This window comes from Lonchura striata, chromosome 13 (genome assembly GCF_050655825.1).
Source record: "Lonchura striata isolate lonStrDom1 chromosome 13, ASM5065582v1, whole genome shotgun sequence".
NCBI classification, from domain to species: domain Eukaryota; kingdom Metazoa; phylum Chordata; class Aves; order Passeriformes; family Estrildidae; genus Lonchura; species Lonchura striata.
The window spans coordinates 16,660,251-16,684,362 of record NC_140715.1 but is presented as its reverse complement, the minus strand read 5'-3'; the positions used below and the strand labels follow the sequence as shown (position 1 = coordinate 16,684,362).

Here is a 24,112-nt window from a genome sequence, read left to right as displayed (position 1 = left end):
TAATAAACATGAGTATTAATTTGTAGTGGCAAGAAAAGCAGGAAGGCAAAATCCTCTTACATCTTCATTACTTGGATTTCCATTTCTGCCGTGGGTTTAATTTAAATCCCTGTGGTAGTGGCAAAGAGCGGGATGCTGCTGGGGAAGGTGTTGCACAAACCCAAAGGGTTTGGTGTGTGATAGAAAATGAGGCCAGCAGGGAGTGGCAGGGAGTATTTGAAACAAGTGGAGTGACCTCCAGCTGGTCTTGTGCTCACCAGATCCATCAGTGGAACACAGGGAATCAGAGGATGGATGGGGCAGGAGTGAGGACAGAGCTGGTTTCAGGAGCTGGAATAACAGTAGGAACCAGGCCTGGGGTAGAGTTCCTCCCTAGCAGAGGGTGAGAGCACAGTCCTACTGGCACCAACATCTTTTTGGAAATGCAGCAGTTTTGTTAGGAAAAATCCCACTACTTCATCTCTAAAAAAGGAATTTCTATTGAATTGTGAGAAAAGAACATTCCTAACAACCAATAGCACATTTTTTAGGGCTTTTGCCTGGCCAAAAGAAGTTCACGTTAGTTTGGGGCCTGGTTCAGCCCAGGGGTTTGTATTTAACCAGAGGATGCACTTCCACACCGGACCTTGCAGTTACTCAGAGATTTGTAGTGCCTGCATGGCACAGATTAAAAATGCAGCAATGTCACTACCTCTGCAGTTTTTACAGCCTGCCCTGAGCAGCATCGTAGGACATCTGAATATAATCTAAAATTGTTTTCCCCCAAAGTTCCCTTCCTTATACTCCAGCCATGTCTCTGTGGGGTAAAGGTGACACATGGAATTCTCTGGTTTAATACCAATGCAAGTTTTTGTTCCTGGACCTGAGCTGACTTCCATGGAGCTGGATTATGTTTCTCTGCTCCACATGCACAAATGCTCTTCACACCAGGGATGGTAGTAGTCAGGAAGGGAGTCAGAAAATATGTTTTGGTTGATTCATGAAAAAACCCCCGAACCTTCAATGGTAGCAATAAGGATAATTGATGACTGGCTCCTGTGTGGCAGAAGAGCGGGTGTTCAGCAGTCACATAAGTTTGGAGAGAGACTTGAAGATTTTATTGACACTCCTGTGTTTTGCACATTTTTTTTTTCATCTTGGAAATGAATTTCAGACCCCAGTAGTGAGTATTAATGCTATATATCCTCTGTGGTTAGCATTAATAGTACACAGTCCTGCCAAATGCGGGGAAAGTTAGAACTGAAAAAAAAAAATAATCCACTGTGAAGAAGCTTGATGTGAGCAAATGGGGATGGAGGTTTATGCTTACAAAGCGCTCAGCTCTGTTGGCACTTCTCCTGGACCAGTGCTGTCAATCCAAATCTGAAATATTTGCAGAGTGAAGTGTTGCTAATGAGCAATGCTGGCAGGATGGGGCTTGAGGTGATGAAGGCACCTGAACAATCGGTTTGAAGCAGGAACCAGGAGCCTGGGCTGAGACCTATGAATCAAACTGCTCTGCTCTACTCTTCTCTTAATCTGCTCTCCTCCTCCTTGCTGCCAAGGTGGGGGTTCAGCAGCCAGGTGTGGTGCCAGCCCAGGAGCTGCTCAGCTCTTGCCTGGATGAGTGTGGGATGCTTTGTGTGGCTGGGGGGACTCCAGCCCTGGTGTGTTCCCAAACAAAGTGCAGCCCCGTCGTTTGTTTTGTTTTTCAGTAGAATTAAAATATGGCACTTGGCAGAATGTGTTCTGTAAACTGGTGATTTTTTTTTGCTTAACATGCAGTGTGTGAACTTGGCTGTGTAAGCTTTGCGTTCCTCTGAAAATGCTGTTATTTTTGCAAGTTAATTTTTTTCTGGAGTTGGTTTAATTCAGAAGAAGTTTTGTTTGCTTGCTTTCTTGCCTGAGGTTTTTTGGTAGGTTTAAGCAGATGAGCTTCATTTCTTCTGCAGTTTATTTTGGTGAAACTTCTGTAGCCTTTGGGGGTTATAGCACAGTGCAAATGGAGTTAGACTGCGAAACTTTGTGTTAGAGTTTTGCAGACCTCAAAAAGCAAACTCTTGTATTTCAGAGTGACTTTCCAAGCCTTTGAGTTGACATGAATTCAGAGCTTGTAAGGGGAGGGAAGGCCCAGTGTTTCTCCACAGAGCTTCACAAAGAGTCCTCCATTTTTTTGGGGAACCCTTAATCAACCCACCAACCCTCATTGCCAGTTATTTGTGTGCTGTGCGAATACAAACCAGGAATTTTTAGTTATTTTTAACTTTTCCATGCCCCAGATCCCCTCAGGGCCTGGGGTGCTGCTCTGGGGCTGTGGCAGACCGGGTGGGCAGCTGCTGGACTCAGTCCTCGGCGAAACGGCCAAAATCCCGCGGTAAGCCCAGGGCAGCGCCAGCTTCTCCCCAAAGAGTGAGTGGCTCTGAGAGGTTTTGCCACATAAGGGCCTGTTTGAGGCTGTAGGCACCAGCTGACAGAGATGTCTTTGCCTCTGAACAGATGGCCAGGCTTTTTATTTCAGCGAGCAATCTCGTGTGGAGGGGTGGTCTCCGAATCCTGCCAGGGTTTCGCGAGACAGGGCCAGCTTAGGGCAAGAGGGATCTGATGTCTGTGCCCTTCATAGCTCGTGAGCTAAGTGACGAGCTGTTGACAGGACAGCCATCATCTGAAGTGCAAGATCCCCAACTCTCCCCACTTTTCGTTTTTCTTTGGCGGAATTAATGCCCTATTTGCTTGTCTCTCAAAATCCATTCTGGCACAAGTACAAACCATTGCCTGGTGGCAAGCAGTTGTCTGGATCCGAGATGCCAAGATTTGTGCTGACAGCTCCTTCTACACAATCTGAGTCAGGCTGTCACAGCTGGCCATTAGCAGCTAAAAAGGCACATGTACAGCAAATAGCACCACCTTTCCATTATTGAATATCAGAACCTGCTTGATTGAGAAATGCAATGACTTGCACTGCTCTTTCCTTTAAACAAACATTGCCTCCAAACCCCTGCTGTGGATGTTTATTTTATGTGGATTGCTTGCTTTTATTTAGAAGCTCAGGTCTAGAAGAGACTTCCTGGGCCAGGAGATCTAGTCCTTGATAATCCCAAGCATCACATTTGATAATCCTCCTCATTACATTGCATTTCTTTAATGAAAACAGTCCCTCGTAGTTTCGGTTTATCGTTGCAGCTATTTGCCATGTACAATTTCCTTGACATAGAGGAACAAGCAGGAAAACTTGCCTTGTTGAAGGGCAGCATCACAACTAGAGCAGGGCAAAGAATGCTGCTCATCAAAAAGGGATTTTCTGACGTTGTTTACCCTGCGGTGTTGCCTTTCTTGGTGACAATCTGTGCAAATTGTGCTGACCCAGCATTCAGCTTGGGTGCTAAAAGAGGGCTGCTTGCAAAAGTTAACATTCAGATTTCAAGTAAAACAGGATCAAACTGTTCCCTACTCCACTCCTGTATGTGGGAACAGGGCAGAGGAACATCTGCTTAGTCACTGATGGTTATTGCACGTGTAATGCTGCCCTGTCTGGTTACACTGGGCTTTAGCTTGCTGTAGGATTAAACTTTGCACGACTGAGCTTTAGTAGACCTTAGTCTGTAGTTTATCTTGGACAAAAGGCTGATAAACTTTGGCTTTCAGGGAGGAAGCCTGGAATCTCAGACCCACTATTATTCATTGACTTGTCTTTATGAGTTTATAGTCCACTGATGCATAACACTGAAGGAAATATTTTCAGTGAAATGTTTGCTTTTTTCTTTGGCTTCGTAAAAGGCAATGTCTTCTCTTAGAGATATATGTCAGGGTCATATAGCTACTTCAGTGAACTGTGTATGGTCAGGAAATAAACTGCATCAAAAACATTTCATTTTTCCATGAAGTCATTCCTTTGACCAAGCCTTTACCCTTCTCTCAGGGATTTGGGTTCCATTAACCACTGTTTGAGCATTAATTTTATGGACAAACTTGGTTTAATCCTGGGAGGGAGATTTCAACTGTATGGAACATTTTCAGTATTTTTGTATTAAATCAAAACCTGTGGGTAACAGTGAACTTGTAAAACAAAGCCCCATTTATACCCAAGGGAATTTTCATGTCTAGCATTTTCTGTCCCTTTTTTGCAGTGCTGAAAAACGTGTCTGTTCCTCATTGCTCTGATGGCACAGCCAGCCTGGCGTGACAGAGGGACTGACTTTGCAATCTTCAATGGCTCTGACACAACAGAGCTATGAAATTAGTGTTTAAATTTTCAGGATGTGCTCACATGTTTTGCTAGATGGGGCCTATGCAAGCTCCACTCCCTCTTTGGATGGGCAGGGGGGTGATTTGTCTGAGTTGGGAATACTGATGTTAAGTCTTTGTTGGACCAAATGTGCAGATGTCATATTTATATTACTATCATATGTATACATACTACGCCCTATTTATAAGACATTAATGTTTGTTTCTCTTTCTCCATAGGTTCTTCTTGAAATTTTTCCTCAAATGTAACCAAAATTGCCTAAAAAATGCAGGAAACCCTCGAGACATGCGTCGATTCCAGGTCAGTCGGACACGCTTCCTCCTTTAAAAATCAGCAGCTGTTAGGACAGAAGTACTTTGACCCAAACTAACCTAATAATTCACTGGAAGATGCTAAAAGCATAAGGTCACAAAATAATGCCTGAGGACGTCTTGTCACAGCAGAATGGTCAGGAAGTAGTTGGGTTCTCTTGCTCTGGAAGAGAGAACTCTTGAAGATAATGTCATCTTAACCGGAAGGGAAAGCATGAAAAGGAAAAATCAAAATGACATCTCTGTTGTTTTCAGCTATGGGGCTCTCCTGCTCTGAGATATTTCTCTCTCCATGGGGAACTATTTGTTTTCATGCAGACACTAAGTGAGCACCTTGTTTATTGGCTGGGGCAGAGGAAGGTGTAAGAGCAATTAATAAAATCAGACCTGTGTTACCCCTGAGCAGTGGTAAAGACTCATAAACATGCATTGATGGGTTGAAAGTCTATCCCTGTAGTGAGCACTTGGAAAAAGCTACCACTGGGTGTCTCTTTGTTGGGATGCTTTGGGCTGGTACTTCCCCACTGTTGCATCTTGTGGCACCGGGGCTTGGGAACTGAAATACCAACTCAGCTTCAGATGGCCAAGGACATCTTGTTATGCTCCACTTGTGTCACAACTCATTTTGGGATGAAGAACATCACTGTCTCTTGGGAAGGTGGTCTGTACATGCACTTCCCCAGTGCTGGCAGCACAGTGGAGTGGTGGCAATGCTGAGGAATAATTGTTCCAACACTTTTATTGAAGACATGCTCTTTGACTGTGGCAATAATGCTTTACTTGGGTATGTGCTGAATAAAAATATGGGATAGAAAGTCAAAGAACTTTGGTGGGAGGAGTGAATACAGCCCAAGGAGGCAACATGGTAGAATCTGTCTATGGGGCTTTACCTCAAGGTTCTGAAGAAGAAACAAGAGATTTGTCCATGGACCACATGGGTCTCTGGAGAAAGAGAACTCCAAAATATATCTGCTTTCTGTAGTTACTCAGGACCTTGTTTGCTTCTTTTCCAGCATTGTTGCACTTCAACACAAGTGTTGAATGCTATGTAAGTGACAATATTATTTATCTGTAGAATGTCTTTTGTTGAAATATTTAATTGCAGCAGTGCTTCAAGGCAGAAGGATACTATTTGCCTCTGAGCAAGGAAGTGCAGAAGTGAGGAGATGTGGCCACAGGGATTAAATTAATCAGTGTAAAAGGCAGCATTGGCATGGCAGAGCCCTCAGCTTCTCACCCCACACTCCTCCCTCTGTCACGATTCTCCTGTGATTCCAGAGGGCATTATCAAGGAAAGAGAATGTGGGAAAAGGACTCACCAGCACGGGGATTTAGTCCGAGCAGCCACCCCTGGGGCCTGTCAGAGCTTGCTTCACAACATGTACACTCTGCTGGGGCTCTGCTCGCCCAGGCTCGAGGCTGATTTTCATATGGAAATGCCCGTGCGTGTCCCTCAGAACAGCAATCAGGAGCTGTGTCGGCGGGGAGGTAGGACACAGGAAAGGTTGTTGATCTCTTGACTTGTAAAGACATTCTGTCATACAAACCCAGCTTCACAGCAGTTGAGCTTTCCGTGTGTAAACAGAGACTGCTTAATTACACAGGTCATGTCAATTAGCGTGACCTCAGCATTTTCAAGAAATTAATCACTTTCAGCCAAGTTAACCACTCCTACTCTCATACAGGGTGGCATTGAAGCGTTCTCTTCAGTGCCCAGGCTTATTGTTTTACAATAGCTGCTTTTGTTTCTTCCCTTTTTTTTTTTTTAAAATTTTGAACTTGTTGGTCTTTAGCAATAGACTTCTTAAAATAAAACAGCTGGGATCTACAGAGTCCAAGCTTCATTTATCATTTCTTAGGGTGAAAAAGACTGAGTGTACATGTAGTATCTCAATTCTATGGTGCTCCTGGGTGTTTGAGGCAGTGTTGTGTAGGAACCAAATTAAATCTGTGTCCCTGTGTTTGCTATCAGCTGCCTTTGAATTGTTGCCAGTGACTTACAAGGTCTCCAGTGGTGATGTCAAAGTTCTGGTTAAAAACCATAAGGATAAGGTGTTTCCAGATACTTTTAAATGGTACCATACTCATTTTATACACACAAAAATGGAGACATTCCCTTCCTTCATTCCCCTACTTGTGCAGGACTTTGAAGCTGCCAGGAAATAGTTCCAACTTTTGGTCTGTCATTCGTCAGTCCCCAAAAGTTGCTGTAAGTTCTTAGAACACAGATTATGGTTTTGATGGGAGAATCAATGAAGGGTCAAGGATGTGAGTCCTGCACTATCTAAGGACCAGTCCTGTAGAAAATTTCCTTTCTTAGTAGATTTTAGAGTTGGTTTGGTCTTTTTTTCCCCATGCAGCATGGAATTGTCTGGTTATCACCTGAAAAAAGACATGTTAAGAAAGTAGAGGGAGGAGGCAGAGCATGTGTTGATTCAGGCTCACACTCAGAAATTAATTAGGAGGTTTTATCCTGAACTTTGCTTGCAAATGTAGGAGTGTGATAAGTCTAACATAAAAGCTGTTAGGGCCTGGAAGGAAATAAATTTCTCTGCATGTCTGAGATGTCCAGGATGTGACAAGTGGAGGGGTGTGGAGTGCCAGCAGAGTGTGTGTGCTGGAGCAGTGCTGGCCCTGGCTGTGTTTGTTGTGTCTCTATTAGCACAAGGAGACAGTCAGGGAGGAGAAGTCAAGTACTGCACAGTACTTCAGCTGTGCCTCACACTCCTGCTGGTCCTTGAGAAAATAATTTCATCTCCATGTTTCATCAGTCCAATTGCACAAAACATTTGGTGCTCTTGTGTATTATCACCTTTGCCCAATCTTGCCTTTTTATTCCAGAAACCCTCTGGAGCAGATACGCAGTCTGGTTGTGAATTCTTCATCACAATAAGGCATCATTCTTGGTGGAATGGGCTGTAGTGCCCCAGTTAGTGGTAATAATAATACTGCTACTAAGTAGATGGTGTCATGAGTGAACTCTGGCTAGATTTGATTTTTTCAGAACTAAAAACGCATTCATACAACCTAAACAGTTTTGTATGTTATTTTAATTAATGAAACCCAGGTGCCCTAGCTGTCTTCTTGTTCTTGTTTTAGCAGAACTGCTTGTAAACTGACACATGTCAAGTTTTAATTTAGAGGAAACTTTTCAGGCTGTGTCACTGAATAAAACCCCAAACATTCACTTATTATGAAAACCTTGAAAGTCACTTAGAGATTGCCATACTGTTTGATTCTGTTACCACAGCCTCTCCTGCAGCAGAGGTTGCTCATTTGCCTCCATGGGATGCTGCCACTCATGTTTGAATTGAAGCCACTTGTGTCTTATTGCAAATTTGCATAAGAGACAGAGATGATGCTTCATGAATCCCAGATAATGGAATTTGGACATGCAAGGCTCCATCCCCAGAGAAGGCAAAGGCAAAAAAAAAAAAAAAAAGAAAAAGAGACTGAAAAATAGCAGTGAGAGCTGTGGCCCAATTCAACAAGGTAATTAAGTGCCTGGCCTGTCCTTGAGCACGTGAGCAAAATTACTGAATGTATTGTACTTATGTGCTCTTAGTTAGGCACCTTTTGAAGTGTCTTGTTAAATGGAGAGTGATTTTTTGTTACTAGAATAAAGAAGTCAACACATTGTAGGAAGAGGTCACCAAGTGGTGATGAAAATAAAGATGTGCTCGAGCCATTTATAGCTTTCAGAAGAGTGGCAAGCACTGGAGTCACATATTTAACACTTAGGGCACACTTCAAACCTGGAAATCATCCTAGCCAGATTTTTTCTGCCTTTGCCACTGGGTATTGGGGATGTTGCAAAAATATCAGATCCCTCGCCATACATTGGAGAAAATTGAATGCACAAGGAAAATGCTATGTCTTAATCAGTGAGCAAAGCTTAATGGGCTGTGGTTAAAAATCAGGAGTTGTGCAATGCTTAATTTTGATATATTAAGTGAGGTACTATACCAAATAAACAGGCCGAGTGCTAAACGTGGATAAATAGCTTGATCTCCAGGCTCCTGGTCTCTGAATATTTAAAGAAAAGAAAAAAATCTAAGCTCCAAAGTATTCACAAACTGAACTATTTAATGGCAGGCAGAATAATCCACAGAGCTGGGATACGTTATTGCATTCGATAGTGCCAATTTCATTGAAGAAATTTGTAAACCCATGTGTTTCTTTCATACCTCTGTCTCCCCTGGTGTTGATACAGGATTTAAATTCAAAATCTATGAAGGGCTAAAGCTAAAGCTCAAAATCATTTTCCGTGTTTGCCTGTCTCAAATTAAAACTGTGTTTTGTTGACAAAATTTGGAAAGGTTTGAGATTTGGCAGACCTGGTTGTCCCTGTGCTTACATTAATGTGTCAGCACCTCATTAATCATTTATTAAACTGTAGTGTGCCTTTCCCTCTTGCTACAGTCTGTGTTTTAGGATGCCTTGGTGCCCATTCCACATATACACTGGCTGTCCCCTCCCCCTAATTTTATGATTTCTCCACAAATTAGTTTTAGCATGTGCTTTAACTCGAACATATCCCAGTCATTTCAAAATCAAAATGAGGAGAGTGTAGTATTTTTTTAGATTAAAAAATATGAGTAGAACTTGTAAGTATGTAAGTGCTCTGTAGCAATCCAAGGCAACTGTGGCACACAATATTCGAGGTACATTTTTTCACTCTTAATAATTAGAGGCATTAATATTTCCTTGGTGCAGTGCACATTTAACATTCCTCTATTAATGAGATTTTTCATTTAAAGAATTGAGCAGCAAGAGCCTGTTGCTTCTTACAGGTGTGCTATGAATAATCTTTTTTTTTTCCAAACAGACACATTAGAGGGGTTTTTTTCTGCATTTCCTGAGACTGGAAACAGTTTTACTTGGGGATTCCATTTATAGTTTCTGCTGCTAACGACACCAAAGAGCCACACCAATGTGGTCTCTTCATAGTAAATCAAACTGTTCAGGAGGGAGGTAGGAAGATAGTGCTAAGTAATTCAAAATATGTTGCATCAACAATTTTGAAAATCTGAGGAGGGGGAAATTAAATGTAGCTTTACTCACATAAAACCTCAACAGGATTGTGTCCTCAAGTTCTTACCTAGAAAGCTGCGTACATAGCAACAGCTACACAGATACAGGATTTTCACAGGTTAATCTTACTGTTACTACTCTTGATTCATTATTTTTTCTGGAATCCCATTTATAAAAATGTTAAAAGTTTTGGTTTCAGCGCAGGATTGATCAGCTTCAGTGTGAAGTCTGTGTGTACCTGTAGGGTTTTGGAATTGGGGAAAATATTTTATCTTGTAGCCACTGTTATTAATTGTAATTTGGTTAATTTTCATATGCATCTAATCAGACTCATAGAAGAAGATAAGGAGCTGACATAAATCATGGAGCTGTGACAGGCAATGGCAACAATTTGGCTCAAAATCCCACTTGTGAAGAATTTACAGTGGTTGCAAGTGCACAAATAAGATTGCAAACCCCGAGCCACTTACTATAAGATCATATTTTATTGAAAATATCATAAACTTTATTCTACCCCTCAGGAATTCAATGGATAAATTACTTTTGAAATCCCTTTTGGAATTTTATATATAGGGCTTGGGTTTTTTTCTTTCCTTAGTTTGATTTCAGAAAAACTTATCTGTAGTATTTGGTGCTTTCTTTTTCCCAAATTTCCATCTGTAGGAGCTCTTGAATCATTTATTCTGTATTTTAATATCTTTCACTTAAAACACGCACAAAAGTCTATTGCTTGGAATGACATTCTGAGGGATGGGGTTAGGATCTTTTAGATGTAAAATATTCTCTTTTGTATTCCTCTTTTTGCAGAGGAAGACTTCAGGATCTGCTCTGGGCAGTTTAGTGGCTTTGCTTACTTTTTGAGTATTTTAATTGAGGACCAGAAATAGGTAGAATATTTTCCCTTTCGCTCTGTTTTTTTATTTTTTTTAGCTCCAATTCAAGTGATGAAATTGAATAGTTATAAGCGATCCTTTAAGTGTCCCCATTTGACCAACTTTGAGAGGCAGCAGCTTCCTGAGAGAGTTGAAGCAATGTTTGCCAATCCTTGTAAAGCATTTCACCTCTTCAGAGGCTAAAGCCTCTCAAAACCAAGAACAATTAAAGCGAGAGCCTTTCAGAGCGACTGGGGAATTCAGCAAAATAAATCAGAAATCCTCTGCCGTGGCTCTGGAGGCTTGCCTCATTATAAGAGCAGATCTATTAGCCCCCTTGCCATTGTCTTTCATTTCTCAAGTGAGGTGATTCTAATTAAATTAATCTGCATGTCAATCTATCGGTGATCAATCAAAAGGGCTGAGGTCCCCCTTTGCGGCACTGTGCTTGCGGCTGACAGGGGCTGATAATGGAGGAAGAAATAAACTGTCGAGCAAAGTTAATTAGTCAACATAATAGGTGGATTAAACAGGAGCTGCTGATTGCTGTTTCACATGTCGAAGCATGAGGTGGGAGCTGAAACTGCAATTAACAGACAATTATTATATTTGGTTGTAAGAGGTCGCATGAATAAACATATCTCTGTGGGTTTCAGTCTTTAATCCCTTTCCCTGTTTAATGTAAGGAGAAGTGTAGGTCATTTCTTCTTATTGTTTTAGTCAAAGTTCTCGAAGGCAACGCGTGCTCCTGGCAAACCAGCAGCCAGCTGAAGGCCAAATCTTTGGCTGGGGTAAAACCCTGGGAATGCCATCCCAAAAGGCTGTGGGAGGGGTGGCTGAAGGAAAACCAGAGAGGCTGAGACTGCTTGGATTGAATGGGGTAGGAGGAGACGTGGTGATGAGCTCACAGCTCTGCAAGGGACTTGTTTCACCATGACATTTCATGGCTCATGTGCCCTCTGCCTAGACAGGGATTTTCTTTTGGAGCCTGAGGGTTGAGAAGTCCCTCTAGACACCTTGGAGCAGCTGGGTCTTCTACTTGGGACCCATCACTTACCTGTTTGCCCCAGCTGGGTTGCTCCTCTCTTGCCCTGGGCAGCTCTGGGGGCCAGGAGTGTCTGATCCTTCCTCCAGTGCAGTCCTGCTGTGTCTCTCTCACCCTGCCTCAAATCAAATCCCAGGTGTTGACATTGAGATAAGTTGAGAAATACAAATAATTCTAACACTGGATGAATAGGGTTGTGTTCTCCAGATCAAGACCCCACTGTCAAGTGTGTGTGTGTGTGTGTGTACATAAACATGCCTATAGGTACTCCTTAAGATAGAGCTCGGGAGAAATTTGGGTAAGTCCAACAACCTGCAGTGACTGGGCTGAGGGGAGAGCAGCAGAGGAGGGTGGGGACGAGGCAGGCAACAACAACTCTTGTTACAACTTCACAAAATACACTTTTGTTTTCTTTTATTCTGAATCGATTCTCATTTGCAATGTCAACATCTCTATCTACTTCAGCGTGGAAACTGAAGGATAATTTAGGGTGAAACACAGCTGCCCTTGTATAGAGGGGAAAAATACTTAATAAAGATCCTCTTGTTAAAATGATGGTTAACAGTGTGCTGTCTGCCACGCAGCTACAAACTCTGCAATTTGACTTAAAACTGCATCAAAAGCTTTCGATGCCAAAGACCCACTCATCAATAGCGTCTCTTGTTAGATTTGTACAGCATAAGCACCAGTTATTATGTGAAATAGCTTTGCAATTTTCTACAGCTCCCAGCTGTTATTTATTTAACCGAGTTTATTACACTCCACGCTTTTTGAAAAACACACAGATTTCTCCAAGTTTTCCTCCATCTTGCTCTTGTGCTTGCAGGTCGTGGTGTCTACAACAGTCAATGTTGATGGCCATGTGCTGGCAGTGTCAGACAATATGTTTGTGCACAACAATTCCAAGCACGGGCGGAGAGCTCGAAGACTCGATCCCTCGGAAGGTACGCCTTCTTATCTGGAACATGGTAGGCAAATCATTTTCATTGGTTGGCATTGCTACTTTAAATGTGGATTTGTTTGGTTTGTGTCTCTGGCTGCTGGTTTCAAAACTGGCCTGTAAGCGTTTATTATCTCTGGGGCCAGACATTTGAAAGGGACTGGCCTCAAGACCAAAGAGGGAATTTTTCAAGTAGGTCAACTCTAAATGTAGTGAAATGACAAACAAGTAAGCAAACATGGGTGCAGAGTTGTCCTGTGTGTCAGTGAAATGGGGTGATTTTTTTTTTAATGTTGGTTGCATTTATTCAGCACCCATATTTGGAGTCTGACTTTTTCCTAGACTGTGCTGATTTTGACTATTGTGCATCTAAAGGATATTGCATATTTTCTGAAGTGCTCAGCACCCAAATTTTGGATTGCATTTCTTCTATCTATAGGGTGCTGAGCTCTCTAGGAGATTCTTCTGTTCCTTTGAATTCCCTTAAATGAAAGCAGAGCCCTTTTGGAAATCCATCTGCTTACTTAAGCCATGGATGCATGTTCTTTTCTGGCTCCAGCTGTGCCAGCTGAGGATGTTGCTTTTCCCACAGCTGTTTGTCTCCCCTCCTTGCTCCAGGCTATTCTTCACCATGGACATGCCAGCTAGGATGGTTGTGTGCTTGCTCCCTGGTCTCCTCCAGGCCAGTGAAGTTCATTTGAATTAAACCATTTAAATAATCACTCTTTGCCAATCTGGCTTGTTGCTGAAATGATTGAAGGAGAAATGGTGCCAGGCAGTTTGGCTTTTCTGAAAGTACAGTAAACTCCAGCAAGGGTGGGATGGGGCACGTGGCTGGAAGCAGCCTGGGGACAGTAATCTCTTCTGTAAGGTCAGCTGGTCCTGGAAGGGAACATCTGCTGGTGACTGTAGGTGCTTAAAATTGGAGTTGTTGAGTGCAAATGTACTTTGAAAAATCTGGATTTGATTAATGTTTTGTTTTGCTCTTTGTCCTCAAAGTTGATGACTACTGCTGAAAAACAAAACAAAAACAGAGGGCATTTCACTCCCCTCTCCCTGTTCCAGCTTGGTAGAATAGCTCTTTGTCTTCAAAGCTGTTTGTAATCCTAAATTCAATAGGTGCTTGCTCCCTCTAAGAGATGAGCTCCCATTGAAGTAGCTGAGTGTTGAAGGCACCAGTCCTTTATGCTGGTTTGTTTCACAAATATTTGCCGAGGATCTGATGAATAATTAAATAGATTTTTCCAAAGAGTTTGAAGAAACTAGATAAAATTTTCTCTGGGAAAGCAAATGCCACTCAGAGAAATGTTAACTAGATACGTTAAAAGAAATTATTAATGCTGAGAAATGGGAAAATGTGTGGGTTTCTACTGCTCAGTGGATTCCTGTGGAAATACTTTTCTATTCTGTTTATGCTTTCAGGCATCAGTCCTGCAAGCACTTATGCATATATTTAAGATTATGCTCACATATGGTCCTGTTGGGATCAATGAGGCTTCTTGTGTCAGAGAAGCTGAGGGTATTGATAAGTGTTTGCAGAATCGGGTCTGTAGTTCACACTTACTAACCTAAAATTCTTAGCTCAGCAGCGTTTCTCATTATATAAACATAACTTACATCTGTATTTATTTAGCTCTAACTTTTTATGTAGGCTACGAGCCATTTTCAGCCATAATTCATGTTATAGAATTTTTTTTTCATCCTGCCAACAACTTAATTTAATAAACCACTGTCATAATTTTTACTGAAATTTATAAGGAATGTATGAACTCTGTCTTTATTAATTAGCAGAAGGCATTACAAAGGGAAACTTCTTTCTGTTCAACTTTGTAATCTTTCCATTAAGTCTAGTCTTAAAAAAACACTCCTATTTTTGTTCTTATATTCCTACTAAAGTATTTGTCATGTTTTTTCTTTTTCCCCCATTGCAGTCTTCTCAGTGCATGCTTTTGATTGAGGCAGTAATAAATAAATCTTCCATAAATGCCCTTATTCTCATGCATGGTGGTATCTCATTTTACCACAGATGTCGTTCCCACTCCTACAACCTGAGGGGTTCTGTTGGCAAAAAAACAATGAAAAAAAGATAATTCTTTGCTTACGTAGCTGCACCCACCTGAGTTACTGTACTGATATTAAAAGTCAACATCTGCAAAACGTCTCCATGTGTACATTTTGTGGGAAAGGTGATTTTTCTAATCTCCTTTCTCAGGCACCTCTCAAGCAACCTCATAAAGAAACTGCTAGTAAATTCTTACTTTTGAATAGCTGCCTTCACACTACAAAATTGCTCTCTTCCCAGAGGCTTGGTGGAGCCTCTCTTTTTAACCTAAATCCTTCAGCCCAGCTCTCCAGGAATTCTCTGAACATGTGAGTCCAAGAAACAGGAAAAAAAAAAAAATCCAGTAACTGTTATGATGTAATTAGGTATCTAAACCACTTAACTAAATAAATAAAAAGAAAGAAAAAGGCTTAATGCTGTTGAATTTTGGACAAGACCCATTGGAACAGATGACAGTTTCCACCACTGAAATAATTTTTTGCTTTCACTTTGAGTCAAAAAACATACTAATTTTCTCCAATTTTTGCAATTTTTATTCTGGATAATATCAGAGGCAGTTTGTTTGCCTCTCCTCTCCCCAGGTTTTCTGCCTCCCTTGGGGAAGGACAGATTGACCTGAGCTGTATCCATGAGCAGGGAGATGGGACGGGAACGTAGTCATGGCTTGTCTCTGGTTCATTGCTCTGGTGAGCAACTGCTCATCACAGGTTTACAAACTCTGGGATCTGACTAGAATATACCCTTGACCAAATGTATTTCTGTGGACTTTTCCAGACATTTAACTTCTTAACACAAATATCTGATGGCAATAGATTTGAATGCCTGACTGTCAGGGCTGGGGAGAGGGGAGGCCGGGTGTAGAAAGGTGTGCTGGTTGTTGAATTTACTTAGACAATATCCAGTTTATCCTTACAATCTTGTGTTTGCTGCTCTGAAACACCAACTTACAGTTTATGTGACACCTAAAAGACACTTTGGGGACCAAAAATCTGTGAAGAAAGCTGCACCTCCTGAGCCACTCAGGAGCCTGGTGTCTCCACATTTGGCTTTCACCGTCTCATTAGCAGGTAGTCTGGATTATTTTTGGGACATCCAACACATCTTTATTTATATCTTGCTTGTCAGACTTTTCACTCAGTAAAGTGAAGGTTCGTTTTTGTAGCTCCTTTCTCTGAATATAACCAGGACCCCAGATCCTGGTTTTGTGTCCACACGCTGCCCCCTTGAAGCCAGTGGGTTAAGCAGCTCATCTTTCAAGTAAATGTATCTATCTTTTAAAAGTAATAGCTGGCAGAGACCAATTATTATTTCATCCTTCTCTGTGTGGTATAAATAGGGTAAGCCACAGTAATCTGTGGTTTTCAATAATTATCACTTTTTCATTCACAAATAGTTGGATCCTCACTGGTTTTATATTTATGGTAAACCAGAAAGCTAGTGTGGTTGACCTTTCCAAATTATATATATAGTAAGATGTATAGTCAAGAGCCAACAGGCCCCAACTGTTGGATATATTTCAGCTTGTAGTTCATCCCAGGGTGTCAATTTTAAAAGCAAAATCTTCCCAATGAAATTTAAGTGATGAACTTATGGAAGGAGAGAGTCCTGGCAGCACTTGCAAAAATTCTTTTCAAGTTTACCAGCAATAAATCCACTGCAAAGTTTCCAGTTAAAACTCTCATATCATTGCAAAGCAAAAATTCTTTTTCTCCCCAAATCTTTTGAATGTCTTTACAAGAATGTAAAGCCAATTGCAGCATCACTTTCTCTATTGTTTTTCCTCACTGGCAGAATTCAATGCCCTCGAAAAATGATAGTCCCTGAGACCCTGTCAGTTTGCATGCTCTAACACTTTATTATCTAATGATCTAATATGCAACAAGGCAAAGAGGGGGTGCTTATCACCCTGACAGGATGCCTAAGAGAAGTGACTAAATTACTTTATGTACCATTAGCACTAGCTGCCAGGGTGAACTCACTTCGAGCATTTATGCAAATATTCCTGAATACATTCAAGTGGCCTTGTCAGGAAGACGACTGACAAGTAGCTTAAATGCTTGGGTTTTTAAAGGGACAGTTTTATTTCTTTTTTCTTTTCCTTCTTCCTCCATGGGAGAGCACTGAAGAATTAGGTGATGGTGAGGTTTGCTGATGATTTGGTTCTGAGTCAGCTCAACAGCATCAGCAGATGAAAGATGCAGGGTAGAAATAGACACAAATTATTAGATGTGATATCAGAGCTTACAGGTGGAAGTGGAGATAACCATGATTTCCAAAGCAACATCCTGCTGTTATTTTAATATGAAATATGCATTAATCTCTGTGTGTTTATATCTAAAATAAGTCATTATGTAGCAAAACCATTACTACTGGTTGCCTTAAACGGGAAAGGATAGCGCAAGGCTGGGTTATTTGATCACTTTATTGTGCTACCTGAGACAGCCAAGCTTTTACAATGTTGTTTTAGCTCATGACAGCAGTGAGTGACTCCAACCGTTTGTCTGCAGGTGCAATACCTCCTACAAGAAATGAAAAGCAGTAGTGGCTGTGCCTCAGCTGCACATAACAGGTAGATTCTCTTGTCAGCAGTGGGGCATTTAAAGAGTTTTTCTTGCCAATCCTGCCCATCCTGGGCCATTTAAGAGTTCACAGTTACTGCACAATCAGAGATTTTCCACTGAGTCCTCAGATTTGAAAGCAAAAGTGATTGCTAGGCTGTGCCTTGGTGAATCAGGTCTTTTCTGTTTGGATTATTAAAAAAAGGAAAAAATTCCCTCACCTTATAAAGGATTTTGAGAGGATAATATTTAAAATAAAGCTTTGACACGGACTGCCCTTAGGTCTCATTTCTAGTCTGCCTGTAACAGAAGGACAGACATTGGATACCATGAATTCAGTTGCACGTGGTGGGTGATTCCTGAAAGATGCTCAGACATCTGACTTAGTGACCTTCTTCTTGTGCCCTGAGTGGCTCTGGCACAACTCTAGCCACCAAATTTTGGGCAGTGTTTAGAGTTGTGAAGAGGATGACCCGATTAGCTCCTTTTTAACCATTTTATCTCTCAATTCCTTGGTGGTGCCTATCTCTGCGCTAGTTGATGAAATTGTCACTCCAAGACACAACACTGGCTGAAGCAAAAATTTTAACAAGTTTAGACTTGTTAATTTTCAAAACTTGATACATTTTACCCTTAGTTGGTATAGGTTCACGTTCATCAAAGTTAGGGACTATTGCATTAAAAAACTGGCCAGGTTTAAACAAAGAAGCATTAAAGTTTACTTGTTTCATCTATGGGTGGAAGCACCTGTTATAGTTTAGTGCTGAGCTTAAGAATGTTTTTGTGATTATATGAAAAATATAAACACACAAGCTTTTTCTGCATCATATCATTCTGTATAGAGAAATGCAGTGGGCTTGATTTATTATTTAGAAGGGAAATATTGAAAAAAAATATGAGGATTCTACCACTCTACTTGAGGGGATCTTGTCTGTTATTCTGAGTTATGTCTGCTTTCTAATTTATTTTCTATGAGGGAAGAATACCTTGGGTTGTTGGACATCTCTATGCATACACAGGGGAAAAAAATGTGACTTTCAAGACATTGCACAACATGGATAGTAATAACAGTAAGTGAGCCTTGATATACTGAAGGATTGCAAAACTTCAAGCTGGAAATAATTTTCTTTATTTTTGCCAAGTTGTCTTTTTCATATCAGTTCCTTCATAAATGCAGTGACTCATAAATTCAGGCAATTTTTAACATAATGGCTTGTTATGTGTTCTTGGAGCTTGACCTCACTGAGTGTATAATATTAACCTTTTCACTGCCCTGTGGACTTATTCTGTTTCACAAAATGAGGGAATGGTTGGGGCTGGAAGGGACCTCTAGAGATCATCCAGTCCAACCCCCTGCTAAAACAGGTTTGCCTGGGGCAGGTTGCACAGGATCCCATCCAGTCAGGTTTTTGATATTTCCAGGGAAAGATGCTCCACAACCTCTCTGGGCAGCCTGGTCCAATGCTCTGTTACTGTCAAAAGAAAGTTGTTTTTTTTTTTTCCTCATAATCAGATGGAACTTCTAATACAAGTGAAAACACCAGGGCTGGAGTAGTTCAGAATGTGAGCTTGGGAGGAGTTGGAGCATCTGTCCCTCTGAAGAGACAAAACATGGCCAGAGAGTTAAGATGCTTTACTTGAGAGAATTGCTAGAGTAAGGCTCGTGATGATCTTAACAAGATCTTAACTCTGGGAGGCAGTGAAGTAAGTCCCAGTACTGTGGCAAGTTCTCTGTTGTAAATGTTGAGTAAGGACGTGGTATTTTCCCAAATAATGTATGGCAGGTCAGGGAGAGGTTAGGGTTTTAGTAATTCCTCACATGGTTGAGGATGAAGTTCTCTGATGGGTGCTATGCAGGATGTCAGGCTGGGTGATCAAAATGGTCTTTTCAGGAGTGAAATGTTGGATTTAAATCAGATCAGCAAAAACATGGCAGAGCTAGGATTTGTACAGCTCTAATTTAGGCAACCAAAACTGAGTTAACTAAATTGTGCCCCACTGAATTTTGCTGATGTCTTCTTTTTTTTTATTTTTGGAGTCTCTATTTGCAGGCCCAGATCCCTTATTCCTTCTTGGATATTACTGAGAATTGCACAAGAACTGGGTGGGTGGGTCGGTGGAGCTGCCCTTCTCACAGCCAGTCACGCCAAGCAAAAAGCAGAAAATCTTTTGTTTCTGTTTGTGTGGGTCATAAATCATCCATTATGGAGAGGTACTCAAAAGCTTGGAATATCTGGCTGCAGCAATTCTGATCTTTCAAAATTTATTTTTAGTCTGACGCTAAATGAAAACAAGATTTAAGCAATGAAAATGGATTTTTAAAGGCTAGTTTAGGCAAGGAGATTGCAGAATTTCAGTTCTGCCATTAGAGTGTAGCTATTGCATGAAGTTGGATGTTTGATTGTGTGGGTTTTTTTTTTTTGGTTTTTAAGCATTATTGTGTAACATATTTGTGCTAACACTTCTGCAGGAGACTTAGGGGATATCATCTGAGGTATTCTAGTCATTAATGAAAGGGTTACTGTTACATAATTTCCATGGAAATATCTTCTGAAAAGGCAAATTTGAATACTCCAATTAGCACAGTTAGAAAGGATTTTCCCTTGACAGTCACTTATCAGAGATTTAGGGTAATGTTTAATTGAGAAAGGAAAACTGGGAATGGGCAACACCTTGATTTTACAAAGACATGTCATTTTTTACCCATGAGCAGATGCCCTTTATGTTTTTCAAATAAATAAATAAATAAAATCAATAAAATAAATAAAATGCCCCCAAACAGCCTTTCCCCACCAATATCTAAGGGATGTCAAGATGTGATATGTTGTTATCCTATATTGTTACAAGGATGTCATGAATTCATGGAAAAATAGTACATGGATGAAGATAGAGAGCATTTTGTGAATTTCCCTGAGGAGCTTTCAGAACTGTGCTCCCAAAATTGCAAAAAGAAGAAAACATAGGGAAAACTGCCATTGAATTTTGATACAGATTTGCACAGAAAAAACTGTTTTGTTACAGCAGACCCATAAGGGGAGAAAGTTCAGATGGAAATTGTCCAACCACCATAAGTGTTGGCTCTTATTTGGAGAGCTTGAGCAGCCTTTTGCTGAAGGTTTGAGATTTCTCTCCAGACTTTAGAGGAACTGGAATACAGTCATGCAAGTAGAAAAAGCTTAACTCCCCTGTTTGGCTGAAACTTCACAGGTACCTAAACAGGGGAACCTTCAGCAGCACTCAAATAGGAAATGAATATTCATAGATGATGAGTATTCATTACATTTTAATTCACTTTGCTGGCCACAATGTTGCAAATATAATGGCATCATAGGGAGAAGAATGATTTTAGAATTGGAGAAATGTTTGAGAGACACTCCACTGTGGCAGTGAAGTTTTGCCAGGTGTTGTTTTCCCGACCTTCCAAAGTGGACACACCAGGAAATGACAAAACATCATGTTATTGTAGAACGATTAATATTATTTCTGAACAAATCCTCTAATTTAGATTTTTTCATTATAGGAAATGATGTATTGGTGTTATGGTGGGAAAGAGTAATTTTTTCACTCCGTTCTCCTGCTGGTTTGGGAAAATTTGGAAGGAAAATAATTTTGTGAATTGTAGTTTGGAAGTTGAAGGCCAAGAATTAGTGATTTTTTGAGAATTCATCTGGATGTTATAAAATGTCATGATTTTCAAAGAATGGTGTTCACAGCAGTTTGCAGGTATATGGACACTTCCAAATGTTACATGTTGAGCACCCCAGTATTTAAATACCCCAAAGCAATCAGTGGTTATAAAATGCTTTTGCTCCCAGGAAACTTATGTCCAAAGCTGTGAATCAACTAAGTAATAACAATCTCAGGATTAAAGGTTTGTTTAAGTGAAAATTTTCCACAAAACTGTCATGTAGAATATTCAGTTTAGAAAACTTCACAAATAATGAACTCATCTTTTCACTGAACTGAGAGAGGATTGGAGTGAGCATTCAAGTCTTTGTCTGCCAAGTGTTTCCCCAGAAAAATGAATATTTGACAAGGCTCCTCCACATGCAAGGAAATGAGTTAATAGCATAAACCAGGACACTGATGCAGAAAATGGAGCCCACCAGCGTGGGATGTTTGGAGTTGTTATTCTAATCTGGTTTGCTATTTGAAAGTTTTAATGTTTAGTAGCAAAGAATAAAAATAAGCTACTAATAATTAATATTGGAATGAAGAAAGGCTTTGTGTTTGGCCCCAGTCCAGAGTACAAGATTTTTGGGAGTGTAGGGCATTGCAAAAAGTGTGCTTTCATTAAAGCCAATAGTACAACTTCATAAAGTGGTTTTTAAAATCTTAGCCCCAACTGTTTGCTGAGCATAACCAGAAAGCTTTGTGTGTCACAATTAGTCCTTTCTGCTTTCCACCTTCATTCCATGAATTTATAGTTCTCTTTGTGACAAAACAAATCCTTAGCGTGAAAGTGACTGTAATATAAGCAGTGCTGGTTTATGACCTCACTGAGCAAAGCGAACGGGCTTAGGAAGTTTATTAAAAAGATCAAGAATAAAGTTTCATGAAAAACTTGTCTGAAATTTAGAAGTTTAAGGTTATTTCTCAAAAGTAATTTGAACATTTAGATGTGTAAGTTAAGGTACAATGGCCACAGTGAAATGCTTAAAGAGATACCGCCCTTCATGATGTGGAAATTTAGGATTTTCTAAACTTCTGATCCATTTTTTTGTGAGACAAGTGGCCATCCAAGAGCATAGGTATCCCAAAGGAATTTGCTGGGGAGAATTCTTGGACCTAAAGCCAAACTTGTAAAGCACCAGGATGCCTAAAGCTGTAGGTAGGTGTTTAGTGCGATTCTTAAAAGTCTGGCTGCAAAATTTCTATCTGTCTGTGAGGTACTTTGAAAATTCCATTAGTTGCTTGCTGGAATCATTGGATTGGTGGATGCTTCCAAAAATCTGGTCCCAGGAGCTGCAGGAATCTGTGTGCTGTTTGCTGTACTACCCTTGAAGTGCCTGTTAGCACTGGGAGCATAAGGAAGTTCAGAATTAATTATGTTTGGTTAATACCATATCATTATGGTTTTGTAGCAGCTTTCTCAGAGGTTCAGTATCTATCCCATGAAAAAGCAAAGTGCTTTTCCCACAGAGATCCCTCCCAAGTTGTGAAATGGGAGTGGAGTGCTGGATCTTTCCCTGCTGCTGGAGGCTGAACAGACAGCTCGTGTTGCTGCTCCCTGAAAACCCAGGCTTGCATATGGAATTCATAGGTTTGGTGTTACCTGATCCATGCCCACAGGGAAGGCCAGCACTCGGAGCAAATCCTGCCTGACCACAGCACTGCTCGTCTTTCCAGCCACAGCATTAGTTCATGGGCTGGGGTTTGAGGTCACAGCACTTTCCTGCAGGACGTTCAGGTGAGAGCATTGCTCAACTCCCTGGGCTCTTTGGGGAGAAGAAGAGGAGGTAAAAGAAATACTTCTGTTTGACTCTCTGAAACACTGAAAGATAAAGCTACTGTGATTAGCAGCCCTTTGGGGAAAATTTCTGTTTTCCTGGGATTGTGACCCTGGAGGTGATAGTGAGTGCTGCCTCCTCCTTAGCCCTGAGCCTCAGCAGAGGTGCCTGCAGGAAAGCCCAGAGTCAGGTGCCTGCTCAATATCAGCTGCCAAATTTTTTTATGAAGTTGCTTCTGGCTGCTCCCTACCTATGCTATCGTCTTGCCGAGATCCCTTGGTACTTTCCTGAGCCAGCACGGAACTCCCTGGGTCTCCCAGCTTGCAGAGGTGTCTTCCCATTTCTGCTTATTGTATAGCGGAAAGAGGATCCTAATTCAGGCAGGCCGACTCACCCAGCCAGAGCTGGACTCTGACGTTTGACAGGCTGCAATGCCTGAGGTAGGTGGTCTGAATGCAGCCCTAAATAAATAAATAAAAACCTAGCATGGCTTTATCAGAGACATTGAAAGAACAACTTCTCTAAGCATTTGTAGGCTCGAGTCCAAAGTATTCACTCAGATTTTCAGCGTGCTGGTTTTATGTGGTGTCATTGCTGGATAGATACTATGAACTATAAATATAATTTTATGCTTATGTTTTTGCAAGTAAAGCCTAAATGGCTGGGAGGGGGTGCTGACCCTGCACTCTGAGCAGCACAAAGAACAGAGGAAGGAACAGTCTGAGAGACACAGCACAGCAGAGACAAGGGGGTCTCAGTCTGTGCAACACAGTCACGGCTGCTGCTTGAAATGCAGGGCAGGTTATGTTGCCTCCATCTCTGTCCCACTGCCATCACAAACAGGGGCTGAGGATTATATTGCATTGCTGAATCTAATAACAATAATTAAATATTATTATTACTATTATTAATAATTATATAATAATAATAATATAACTATAATATGAATTAATTTGCGTATCCACCTTTTCCATCCCAGGTAGTCATTAGTTTTCTGAGTATTTCTGGCCAGAACAGAAATTTAGCTAAACCCTCTGATCTCTGGGATACTTCCCCTGCAGAAGAGCCAGATTCCCTACCCTTCTCCTTGGCCCAGGGCCTGGAAACCCGAGGCCGTGCATCGGACCTTGGTCCCTCCATTGGCAGCTCTGCGTAACCTGTCAGAGACAGCCCGAGCACAATTTTTGCACATGATGAATATGGATCTCTGCTGCATCTGGCAGGCTGCAGCAATGAATGCAGGAGACTGTCATTAATAGATAATAAAAGCAGAAAGAAACATTAATGGGAATAAGCTTTGCTTTTACTGGGACTGAATATTACTTTTTTGTTCTTGGGCTGTGAGTAGATGGAGCTGCAAAGAGCAGCTACCAGTGCTTGTGTGCACGCATGTGTTTCGTTGCTGGCTGTTTTTTAATCTGAACTATTTAACCATGGCATCTTCAAAGTGTGACTGTGCCATACATCCTCATACACTAATAGATTTCAAAGATGAAGAGCCTTGCTGCTTTATGTTTAGTCATGCCTTCATCTATAAATTTATGGCAGTATTATGGTTTAATGAATTGAACAAATCCCAGAACAACAACAAAAATACTCTTTCGTTTGAATTTAGATA

General features: G+C 41.0%; 1 protein-coding gene across 12 annotated transcripts in view; it reads left to right on the top strand.

The window, feature by feature from the left end:
* The window catches only part of EBF1 (EBF transcription factor 1), a 268,796-nt gene that overhangs the window by 165,364 nt on the left and 79,320 nt on the right, over positions 1-24,112 (top strand). For 8 of the 12 annotated variants that reach the window (XR_014958333.1, XM_021530734.3, XM_021530733.3 and 5 more), the window contains 2 exons: positions 4,441-4,522; positions 12,311-12,452. Coding sequence is in view for 11 of the 12 variants with exons in the window: in XM_021530734.3 (XP_021386409.1) it covers positions 4,441-4,522; positions 12,311-12,452 (224 nt within the window). In the remaining variant the exon portion in view is untranslated. The remainder of the gene's footprint in view (positions 1-4,440; positions 4,523-12,310; positions 12,453-24,112) is intronic. The other 4 variants (XM_021530736.3, XM_021530735.3, XM_021530728.4 and 1 more) reach the window with 1 other exon arrangement.